At 45.7% G+C, this 12,252-nt stretch overlaps 1 protein-coding gene across 1 annotated transcript; it reads left to right on the top strand.

Moving 5' to 3' along the window:
- Nucleotides 1–631: 631 nt before the first annotated feature.
- On the top strand, nucleotides 632–12,244 carry LOC116679208 (NPC1-like intracellular cholesterol transporter 1; the record flags this gene model as incomplete). Its single annotated transcript, XM_074783848.1, is given in 14 exon segments — nucleotides 632–875; nucleotides 1,860–2,021; nucleotides 3,219–3,702; nucleotides 3,705–4,129; nucleotides 5,287–5,580; nucleotides 6,890–7,113; nucleotides 8,416–8,516; nucleotides 9,271–9,282; nucleotides 9,285–9,378; nucleotides 9,380–9,440; nucleotides 10,142–10,270; nucleotides 12,074–12,139; nucleotides 12,141–12,177; nucleotides 12,180–12,244. Coding segments are annotated over 14 exon segments (2,196 nt in total), but the record flags the coding sequence as incomplete, so codon positions are not given.
- Between the last annotated feature and the right edge of the window lie 8 nt (nucleotides 12,245–12,252).

Here is a 12,252-nt window from a genome sequence, read left to right as displayed (position 1 = left end):
GGTGTTCATGTCCTGGAGAAGTTAAGGAGAAAACACCAGACTTTCACCAGGAAACAGGTGTTCACGTCCTGGAGAAGTTAAGGAGAAAACACCAGACTTTCACCAGGAAACAGGTGTTCACGTCCTGGAGAAGTTAAGGAGAAAACACCAGACTTTCACCAGGAAACAGGTGTTCACGTCCTGGAGAAGTTAAGGAGAAAACACCAGACTTTCACCAGGAAACAGGTGTTCACGTCCTGGAGAAGTTAAGGAGAAAACACCAGACTTTCACCAGGAAACAGGTGTGTTTGATGAGAGCCGGCTGATATCAGCAGTGTAAAGGTCGTGAACCTCAGGATCAATATGTTGTGTGTACTTTTGTTGACGTTTTTTTTTTTTCTTACGTTTTTGTCACTTTTTTACTTTTTTATACATGTGTATATGTGTATATGTGTATATGTATATATGTATGTATATATATATGTATGTATGTATATATACATGTATATATGTGTATGTGTGTGTATCTGAGGGAATATCTGGGTGCGGTTGCTGCAGCCGATCCTCCTCTGGTTGTTAATGATCAGACAGAAGTGACCGTGCTGGGCTCTGATTGGCTCGTTGCCGTCACACCAGATAACGTCACGTTGGAGGAAAGCCTGGACCCGGCAGGACGTCCCTGTCCCTGTCTGTCCCGACCCGACACAGACAGACAGACGGACTCCCCGCTGTCTCTCATGCGTCTTCCAACAGGACGCCAGTGATTCATGGTCATATTAATCTTAATATTAGTATTAATCTTAATAGACACTCCATAACAACGTGGACCCGAGGACTCTGAGACCCCAGGAACCATGGTCCGGGTCGCAGCGCTGGTCGCTCTCCTGACCGCGGTGGTGAGTCGGTTTCCTTCTGCTAAAAGATAGTAAATCATAATAATAATAATAATAATAATAATAGTAAAAAACAAGCTCATTCTTCTGCTTTTACACTGCAGAAAACGTGATAAAAAATCATAATAATCATAATGATAAAAACAAGCTCATTCTTCTGCTTTTACACTGTAAAAAGTGTCTGATAACAAGATAATAAATCATGAAAATAATAATAAAAATAACAGTGAAAAGCAAAAACGTTTCTTTTTAATGGTTTTTCAACAGTTTTTGTAGCGTTTCATGTTGTTTTTTCCTTCATTTTGTCAACCTTGTTTTTCTGAATTTTGGACTTTTGTCGTTAAATCGTTTTTTCTAAAACTTGTTTCTTGTTTTGATTTTTGTTGTCATTCTTTCTGACGTTTTATGTTTCTTTGTCGTTTTACAGCGTTACTTTTTATGTTATTTTTCAAGTTTTTTTCATTTTTTTTCATTTTTTGTTATTTTTTTTGCATAATTTCTTTTTCTGTAATTTTTTTCAACCTTGTTTTTTGAATTTTTGACTTTTGTCGGTAAATGCGTAAAAAAGGAAAAAGTCCAGATGTTTTTATCCAGATTTCAAAACTTTTTCAGACTTTGGTTGTTGATTTTTCTGAAATTTAGTTGTTTCTTTGTTGTTTTCTGTGTTTCTTTTCATGTTATCTTTACATAAAATTCTTTTTCTAAAATTTTTTTCACCTTACTTTCTGAATTTTGGACTTTAGTCATTAAATGAGTTTTTCTAAAACTTTTTTCCAAATTTTGTAACTTTTTAAGACTTCTGTTGTTGTAGTTGTTTTTTTGTTTCTCTGTCGTCTTTTATGTTCTACCTTTCTTCTCTCATGTGCCCTGTTCTGCCTCTCCTGGCATGATGGGATGGGATTAATAATGTAATAATGGGATAATAATAATGATTAACAATGGGATTTCCCCTTTTAATAACTACTGCCTCCTCCGTCCTCCACCCAGCGGCTGTCGGAGGCCCAACATGAGCCGGGCCTGTGTGCTTTCTACGAGGAGTGTGGGAGGAACCCGTCGGCCGGAGGAACCCTCCTCCCCCCCATCGTCCCGTGTCTGGACTACAGCGCCGCCCGCGCCCTCACAGGGGAGCACTACAGGAAACTCAAACAGGTCTGTAGGCCCAGGGTCCACGTTCCCCCAACGCTCCCCCAACGTTCCCCTAACGTTCCCCTAACGTTCCCCTAACGTTGCAGCCATTAGAGAACGTTCCCTAGCATGTATAGAGCAGCATATCTCCACCAGACTCCATGTAAATAATCACTACTTTTAGCTTGTATAGAGCAGCATATCTCCACCAGACTCCATGTAAATAATCACTACTTTTAGCGTGTATAGAGCAGCATATCTCCACCAGACTCCATGTAAATAATCACTACTTTTAGCATGTATAGAGCAGCATATCTCCACCAGACTCCATGTAAATAATCACTACTTTTAGCTTGTATAGAGCAGCATATCTCCACCAGACTCCATGTAAATAATCACTACTTTTAGCATGTATAGAGCAGCATATCTCCACCAGACTCCATGTAAATAATCACTACTTTTAGCGTGTATAGAGCAGCATATCTCCACCAGACTCCATGTAAATAATCACTACTTTTAGCGTGTATAGAGCAGCATATCTCCACCAGACTCCATGTAAATAATCACTACTTTTAGCGTGTATAGAGCAGCATATCTCCACCAGACTCCATGTAAATAATCACTACTTTTAGCTTGTATAGAGCAGCATATCTCCACCAGACTCCATGTAAATAATCACTACTTTTAGCTTGTATAGAGCAGCATATCTCCACCAGACTCCATGTAAATAATCACTACTTTTAGCATGTATAGAGCAGCATATCTCCACCAGACTCCATGTAAATAATCACTACTTTTAGCGTGTATAGAGCAGCATATCTCCACCAGACTCCATGTAAATAATCACTACTTTTAGCGTGTATAGAGCAGCATATCTCCACCAGACTCCATGTAAATAATCACTACTTTTAGCGTGTATAGAGCAGCATATCTCCACCAGACTCCATGTAAATAATCACTACTTTTAGTGTGTATAGAGCAGCATATCTCCACCAGACTCCATGTAATAAAGTGTGTTTTACGATGCTAAAAGTAGGGATTATTTACATGGAGTCTGGTGGGTTTGGTGATGGTGATGTCGGGGCTGTTTCATGTTAAACTAAAAGGATCTTACTCTTAACCAAAAGGAGACTGACGACATGCCCGTGCCTTTTAATGCTACGCTTTGAGAAACCATTGAAAAAGCATTCCTCTGCCGTTTCTTTCCTGTTGTTGCTGCAGGTCTGTCCCGTTTTGGACCGCGGCGAGGGCAACACCTTCGCCTGCTGCTCCATCAAACAGCTGTCATCCTTGGAAATGAGCCTGACGCTGTCCAAGGCGGTGCTGGTCCGCTGCCCGTCCTGCGCCGAGAACTTCGCCCACCTGCACTGCATCAACACGTGCAGCCCCGACCAGAGCCAGACCGTCAAAGTCACAAAACTCGCCAACGTCACGAATCCGGTCACCAACGTGACGAGGGAGGCCGTGGTGGCCTACCAGGCCTTCATGACCACGTCCTTCGCAGACACCGCCTTCCAGTCCTGTAGGAATGTGCGGATCCCCGCCACGGGGGGCTTCGCCATCGCCACGATGTGTGGCCGGTACGGCGCCAAGCTGTGCACGCCCCAGCACTGGTACGACTTCCAGGGCGACTCCAGCAACGGCCTGGCGCCGCTGGACATCGACTTCCAGCTGGTGAAAGACGGCGACTCTCAGGGACTGCCGCCGGCGTGGTTCCCTACAACGGGCGCGCCCTGAGGTGCAACGAGACGACGCCGTCCGGCGGCGAGGTCTGCTCCTGCCAGGACTGCCAGGAGTCGTGTCCCAAGATGCCGCCGCCGAAGCTGCCGCCGGGCCCGTTCAGACTGCTGGGAGCCGACGGGTTCCTGGTGATCTCCATCGTCCTCCTGTGTGTCCTGATGGCCGCCTTCGTCCTCTACCTCGCCGTGTCGTGCTTCGCGAGGTCTCCGGGAAGAAAGGATGAGGAGAGAGGGAAGGGGAAAGGCAAAGACCAGAACAGCAACGACGTGACCCGGCGGCTCATCCACCCGTCGGAGGTGTCGTGCGCCGAGAGGAACAGCATGGCGGCCCAGGCCAACCTGAGTTCTGGGTTCCGGTGCTGGGGCACCCTCATGGCGTCGTACCCGCTCACGGTGAGGCTCCCGGCGCTGTCAACCAAAATGGTGGAATATGGATATGTATTTATTTATTAGAGTCCACTCTGGCTTTTCCCGCCCATTTTGACACTTTCGGCGCATTTTGTTGTTTTTTGACGCTTTTTGCGCCACTCAGGTCACTTTTTACCCTTTTACCGCCAGTTTTTTTATTTACTTTTCCGCCATTTTTAGTGATTCATAAATTTCGTTGACTTTTTTGTTCCTTTTTGCCGCTTTACAAAAACTTTTTGGATGCTTTTCCCGTCCATTTTGACACTTTTGACTTGTTTTATTGAATTTTGACGCTTTTTACGCCATTTTTGTGATTTGCAATTTTTTTTTAACTTTTCCGCAATTTTTGTGTGATTTTTGTGTGATTTTTGTGTGATTTTTGTGTGATTTTTGTGTGATTTTTGTGTGATTTTTGTGTGATTTTTGTGTGATTTTTGTCGCGTTTTGCGGTTTTACAAAATGTTTTTTGTCTCTTTTCCCATTTTGTGATGTTATTGTTGCTTTTCCCGCCCATTTTAACACTTTTGGCTCGTTTTATTGATTTTTTGAAGCTTTTTGGTCCCTTTTTTTACCCTTTTTCCGCCATTTTTTGTGATTTACAAATCTTGTTTATGTTTCCACCATTTTATTTGCATTTTGCTTTACAGAAAGAGCTTTTCGTAACTCTTTCTGACACATTTGTGGTGCAATTGTCACTTTTTCCAACATTTGGTCCCTTCTAGTAATTTTTGGAGCTTTAGTCCCTTTTTACAATGTTTTTTAGATATTTTCATGCTTTCGCCATTGTTTTTGTTGCTTTTGTTGACATAAAAGTTATTATTTTATCTCCCAGGTTGTTTTTTTTCACTTTTTCCAACATTTTGGTTGCCTTTGTTGACATGTCTCGCAACATGTCTCATGTCTCTTATTATTTTACTTTATGTTCCTGTGATGTCGGCTGTAATGCTTCCGCTTTTTCGCTCTTTATGTCACTTTCAGGCGCTTATTATTACGCTTTAGAGGCTTTATTTTCCAAGTTTTACCCTTTTTGACACTTTTACAATGGGTTTGTAGTTTTTTTTCCCGACATCCCGGTCCCTTTTAGATATTTCTGGTGCTTTTGCCGTTGTTTTGCTTTTCATTCGGGTCTTGTGTCCCTGTAGGTTCTCCTGGTGTCGGCGGCCGTCGTCGTGGTCTTCGCCGCCGGCCTGAAGTTCATCGAGCTGACCACCGACCCGGTGGACCTGTGGTCGGCCGCCAACAGCCGCGCCCGCCAGGAGAAGGACTTCCACGACTCGCACTTCGGCCCGTTCTTCAGGACCAATCAGCTGATCCTGACGGCGCCGGGCCGGCCGGGCCACGTCTACAACTCGCTGCTGTTCGGACCGCACAACTTCAGCGGGCTCGTCTCCAAAGACCTCATCATCGAGCTGCTGGAGCTGCAGACGCGGATCCGGGTAAACCATCCAATCACGGTCATGCGTTCATCAGATTAGCTCTGACATCACAGACCCGCGAGGACCTCGGATCCACTTTGGGTTGCTTCTCTGGAGGGTTAGGCATCGAGGAGAGGAAGAGAGAGAGAGGAAGAGGAAGACAGAGAGAGGAAGAGGAAGACAGAGAGAGGAAGTGAGGAAGAGGATGAGGAAAGAGGAAGTGAGAGAGAGACGAAGAGGAGAGATGAAGTGAGAGAGAGAGAGGAGAGGAAGACAGAGAGAGGAAGATGAGAGAGGAAGACAGAGAGAGAAGATGAGAGAGGAAGACAGAGAGAGGAAGAGAGAGAGGAAGAGGAAGACAGAGAGAGGAAGATGAGAGAGGAAGACAGAGAGAGAAGAAGTGATAGAGAGGAAGAGGAGAAGGAGAGAGGAAGAGGAGAGAGGAAAAGAGAGGAAGAGAGAGAGAGGAAAGAGGAGAGAGGAAGTGAGGAAGAGGAGATGAGGAAAGAGGAAGTGAGAGAGAGAGGAAGAGGAGAAAGGAAGTGAGAGAGAGAGAGAGAGGAAGAGGAAGGAAGTGAGGAAGAGGAGAGAGAAGAAGTGAGAAAGAGGAGATGAGGAAAGAGGAAGCGAGAGAAAGAGAGGAAGAGGAGAGAGAAGAAGTGAGGAAGAGGACATGAGGAAAGAAAAAGTGAGGAAGAGGAGAGGAAGAGAGGAACGAGAGAGAGAGAGGAAGAGAAGAGAGGAAGTGAGGAAGAGGAGATGAGGAAAGAGGAAGTGAGAGAAAGAGAGGAAGAGGAGAGAGAAGAAGTGAGGAAGAGGACATGAGGAAAGAGAAAGTGAGGAAGAGGAGAGGAAGAGAGGAAGAGAGAGAGAGAGAAGAGGAGAGAGGAAGTGAGGAAGAGGAGATGAGGAAAGAGGAAGTGAGAGAGAGAGGAAAAGGAGAAGGAAGTGAGAGAGAGAGAGGAAGAGGAGAGGAAGTGAGGAAGAGGAGAGAGAAGAGTGAGGAAGAGGAGATGAGGAATGAGGAAGTGAGAAAGAGGAGATGAGGAAAGAGGAAGTGAGAGAAAGAGAGGAGAGGAAGAGAAGAAGTGAGGAAGAGGAGATGAGGAAAGAGAAAGTGAGGAAGAGGAGATGAGGAATGAGGAAGTGAGAAAGAGGAGATGAGGAAAGAGGAAGTGAGAGAAAGAGAGGAAGAGGAGAGGAAGTGAGGAAGAGGAGAGAGAGTAAGTGAGGAAGAGAAGAGAGGAAGTGAGGAAGAGGAGAGAGAGGAAGTATGTTCATTAGGAATCTTAGCGCTAGCAGCTTTGCTTCATTGCCGTTTCCTCCCCAGGACATAGCGTTCTGGTCCGAGGACCTGAACCGCACGGCGACCCTGAAGGACGTGTGCTTCGCGCCCCTGAACCCGTCCAGCCCGTCCACGGCGGACTGCGCCGTCAACAGCCTGCCGCAGTACTTCCAGAACAGCCTGTACAACATCAACGACAAGAAGAACGTGACGCAGCTGGGCGTGACCGCCGAGGTGGACTGGAGGGACCACCTGATCTACTGCCTCAAGTAAGCGTCCAAAACCAGACCACGTTCCAGCATGGGCGCTGGACTGCGGACTAAACCGCCAGACCCCAGAGCACCAGACGGCCAGACTGCATTCTACTATAGGCGCCGGTACCATGGGCTCAACCGCCATACCGCCAGACCGCCAGACCGCCACATCGCAGAACGCCGGACCGCATTCTTGCATAGGCAGCGGTACCACAGGCTCAAGCGCCAGACCACTAGACCACTAGACCACCAGACCGCCAGACCGCCAGACCGCCAGACCGCCAGACCACCGCGGGCGTCAAAATGTCGTAAAAGCAAAAATAACCACAAATGTGTCACAAAGCTTCGGGAAAGAAACAAAAAAACGTTTCGTAAAGCGGCAAAAAGCAACAAAAATGGGCGGGAAGTGGCCTGACGGCGTAAAAAAGCGTCAAAACATCAACAGCAACGTGTCAAAATGACGACAATAACATCACAAAATGTGCCAAAAAGGTTTTTGTAAGCAGCAATAGCGAATTAATAAACCACAAAAATGGCGAGAAAATATTTAAAAATTTAAATTTAATTACTGTGCAACATTTAATACTCACAACAACAATAACTACATTATATACATTATATATTATATATATATGTATATATAATATATGTATATATACAAACCTTGTTCTCTCTTACTATTTTATATACATAATTCTCCACTACTAATATTTTATATTTTTTGAGAAACAAGAATCTAGTCAACACAATAACACTAACATAACCTCGTCCTCTACCCCGTTTACTCACTTGTCTTCCACCTTGTCCTCACCTTGTCCTCTACCTTGTCTTCTCTTCATAATATAACCTTGTCCTCAACCTTGTCCTCTACCTTTCTTCTCTTCATAATATAACCTTGTCCTCTACCTTGTCCTCTACCTTGTCTTCTCTTCATATATAACCTTGTCCTCTACCTTGTCCTCCACCTTGTCCTCAACCTTGTCCTCTACCTTGTCTTCTCTTCATAATATAACCTTGTCCTCTACCTTGTCTTCTCTTCATAATTAACCTTGTCCTCTACCTTGTCCTCCACCTTGTCCTCAACCTTGTCCTCTACCTTGTCTTCTCTTCATAATATAACCTTGTCCTCTACCTTGTCTTCTCTTCATAATATAACCTTGTCCTCTACCTTGTCCTCCACCTTGTCCTCAACCTTGTCCTCAACCTTGTCCTCTACCTTGTCCTCAAACCTTGTCCTCTACCTTGTCTTCTCTTCATAATATAACCTTGTCCTCTACCTTGTCCTCTACCTTGTCCTCTACCTTGTCTTCTCTCCAGCTCCCCCTTGTCCTTCAAAGACATCACGGGCTTGGACATGAGCTGCATGGCTGACTACGGAGCCCCGGTCTTCCCCTTCCTGGCTGTAGGAGGCTACCAGAGTGAGTCCCCCCCCTTTACACATCAAATACAAAACCACAATCAAGGTCGGTCAAGGTAGGTCAAGGTAGGGTCAGGTAGGGTCAAGGTCAGGTCAAGGTCAGGTCAAGGTCAGGTCAAGGTAGGGTCAAGGTCAGGTCAAGGTCAGGTTCCCACCGTGCTGCACAGATCCAGAGAACAGCAGAAGATCAAAAGCGGAAGAAATATATAGATATTTAAAATTAAATAAAAACTTTACTTAGAAAGACATGTCCACATCTTACGTCCTGTCCGGGGCGTCCAGGGGGGTTATAAATTCATGAAAATGTTGGTCCCCTAGGGGGTGTCCTCCTGTTGGTCCCCTAGAGGGTGTCCTCCTGTTAGTCCCCGTAGATAGGGGGTATCCTCCTGTTGGTCCCCTGGGGGGTGTCCTCCTGTTAGTCCCCGTAGATAGGGGGTATCCTCCTGTTGGTCCCCTGGAGGGTGTCCTCCAGTTGGTCGCCTTGGGGGGTGTCCTCCTGTTAGTCCCCGTAGATAGGGGGTATCCTCCTGTTGGTCCCTGGAGGGTGTCCTCCAGTTGGTCGCCTTGGGGTGTCCTCCTGTTAGTCCCGTAGATAGGGGGTATCCTCCTGTTGGTCCCCTGGGGGTGTCCTCCTGTTAGTCCCCGTAGATAGGGGGTATCCTCCTGTTGGTCCCCTGGAGGGTGTCCTCCAGTTGGTCGCCTAGGGGGTGTCCTCCTGTAGGTCCCTGTCCTCTGAACGTCTTCCTTGTCCCCAGACGATGACTTCACGACGCCGAGGCCTTCATCCTGACCTTCTCGCTCAACAACTTCGCTCGCAACAACCCGAAGTTCAAAGTGGCGATGCAGTGGAAACGGAGTTCCTTAAATCGTCCAGGACTACAAGAACAACCCGAACGCCAACTTCACCTTCGCGTACATGGCAGAGGTACGGCAGAATATGGATTATACATTACATATCATACAGATAGAGCAGGTCTAGACCACTCTATAATTTACAGGTAGAGCAGGTCTAGACCACTCTATAATTTACAGATAGAGCAGGTCTAGACCTCTCTATAATTTACAGATAGAGCAGGTCTAGACCGCTCTATAATTTACATATAGAGCAGGTCTAGACCTCTCTATAATTTACAGATAGAGCAGTCTAGACCGTTCTATAATTTACAGATAGAGCAGGTCTAGACCGCTCTATAATTTACAGATAGAGCAGGTCTAGACCACTCTATAATTTACAGATAGAGCAGGTCTAGACCGCTCTATAATTTACAGATAGAGCAGGTCTAGACCGTTCTATATTTACAGATAGAGCAGGTCTAGACCGCTCTATAATTTACAGATAGAGCAGGTCTAGACCGCTCTATAATTTACAGATAGAGCAGGTCTAGACCACTCTATAATTTACAGATAGAGCAGGTCTAGACCGCTCTATAATTTACAGATAGAGCAGGTCTAGACCGCTCTATAATTTACAGATAGAGCAGTCTAGACCAGAGAGAGCGTGGACACCCCTTCCTGGCCCTGATTGGTACATCATTTCATATTTAATTTTTCTAATATTTGACTTTAATAGTTAATACTTTTACCCAATGTATAATATACTGTTTTGTTATGTTGTTATGGAAACAGAGATCCCTGGAGGACGAGATTAACCGCACCACAGCCGAGGACATCCCCATCTTCATGATCAGCTACGCCGTCATCTTCGTCTACATCGCCGTGGCGCTGGGGGAGTACTCGTCATGGAAACGCATACTGGTAAGTACTTCACTTTACTCACTCTACTTTACTTTTTACTTTCAAATTGGAAATAATACTATTTATTCCAGGATCCTTTGCCCTACGCTCCATAATTAACCCTCCTCGTTGCATCTCGGAGGCTACTCCAGTCGTTACAGAAGTCTCTTGTTAGCATCTCGTTAGCATCTCGGAGACTACTCCAGTCGTTACAGAAGTCTCTTGTTAGCATCTCGTTAGCATCTCGGAGGCTACTCCAGTCGTTACAGAAGTCTCTTGTTAGCATCTCGTTAGCATCTCGGAGGCTACTCAGTCGTTACAGAAGTCTCTTGTTAGCATCTCGTTAGCATCTCGGAGGCTACTCCAGTTGTTACAGAAGTCTCTCGTTAGCATCTCGGAGGCTACTTCAGACGCTACAGAAGTCTCTCGTTAGCATCTCGTTAGCATCTTGTTAGCATCTCGGAGGCTACTTCAGACGCTACAGAAGTCTCTCGTTAGCATCTCGTTAGCATCTCGGAGGCTACTCCAGTCGTTACAGAAGTCTCTCGTTAGCATCTCGTTAGCATCTCGGAGGCTACTTCAGACGCTACAGAAGTCTCTCGTTAGCATCTCGTTAGCATATTGTTAGCATCTCGGAGGCTACTTCAGACGCTACAGAAGTCTCTCGTTAGCATCTCGTTAGCATCTCGGAGGCTACTCCAGTCGTTACAGAAGTCTCTCGTTAGCATCTCGTTAGCATCTCGGAGGCTACTTCAGACGCTACAGAAGTCTCTCGTTAGCATCTCGTTAGCATCTTGTTAGCATCTCGGAGGCTACTTCAGACGCTACAGAAGTCTCTCGTTAGAATCTCGTTAGCATCTCGGAGGCTACTTCAGACGCTACAGAAGTCTCTCGTTAGCATCTCGTTAGCATCTTGGAGGCTACTTCAGACGTTACAGAAGTCTCTCGTTAGCATCTCGTTAGCATCTCGGAGGCTACTTCAGACGTTACAGAAGTCTCTCGTTAGCATCTTGTTAGCATCTCGGAGGCTACTTCAGACGTTACAGAAGTCTCTCGTTAGCATCTTGTTAGCATCTCGGAGGCTACTTCAGACGTTACAGAAGTCTCTCGTTAGCATCTTGTTAGCATCTTGTTAGCATCTCGTTAGCATCTCGTTAGCATCTCGGAGGCTATGTGTTAGGGGCCTCCATCTCTGTCTAACAGCACTTTCATACATATATATCTTATATTTATGATATATGATTATATTTATCATATATATCTTATATTTATGATAAAGACAACAGCTGTAAAGTCTTATTACCTCGGTTTATCGGCCCTGACGTTATACAACGTGCTACACGAGAGTTCCCTGAGGTGAATGTACACCTGTCCCCTGCATGGTATCTACTCTGCTCTTCTTCTTTGGTTTTCCATTACGAAAACAATTGCCCTTGTACCTACGCTAATAAAATAATTTAAAGGGCCAGTAGGGGGTAATTCCCCCCGGTCCCCCGCCCCTGCTCCAGTCCTGCAGTAAAGGGTCTACTACTGCATGTTTCTCTGGGTCCGTATATAAAAGTATTTCTGATTCTGGTTCTGGTTCTAGTTCTGGTTCTGATTCTGGTTCTGGTTTCTCTGAGTCCTGTAGGTAAAGTATTTCTGATTTTGGTTCTGGTTCTAGTTCTGTTTCTCTGGGTCCTGTATATAAAGAATTTTGGATTCTGGTTCTGGTTCTCGTGGTTGTTTCGGGTTATGATTTGGTTCTGGTTTCTCTGAGTCCTGTAGGTAAAGTATTTCTGATTCAGGTTCTGATTCTGGTTTGGTTTCTCTAGGGTCCTGTAGGTGGACTCTAAGTTCCTGGTGGGTCTGGGGCGGATCCTGGTGGTGGGCTGTTCGTTCTGGCTCTCCCATGGGTTTCTACTCGTGGATCGGCATCCCGTCCTCGTGGGCATTCTGCAGGTGGTCCCGTTCCTGGTGCTCGCCGTCGGAGCCGACAACATCTTCATCTTCGTTATGGAGTA

Source organism: Etheostoma spectabile, unplaced genomic scaffold (genome assembly GCF_008692095.1).
Source record: "Etheostoma spectabile isolate EspeVRDwgs_2016 unplaced genomic scaffold, UIUC_Espe_1.0 scaffold00009835, whole genome shotgun sequence".
Classification (NCBI taxonomy): Eukaryota; Metazoa; Chordata; class Actinopteri; order Perciformes; family Percidae; genus Etheostoma; species Etheostoma spectabile.
Note: the sequence above shows the minus strand (reverse complement) of the source record. Positions and strands in the feature narration are given on the sequence as shown.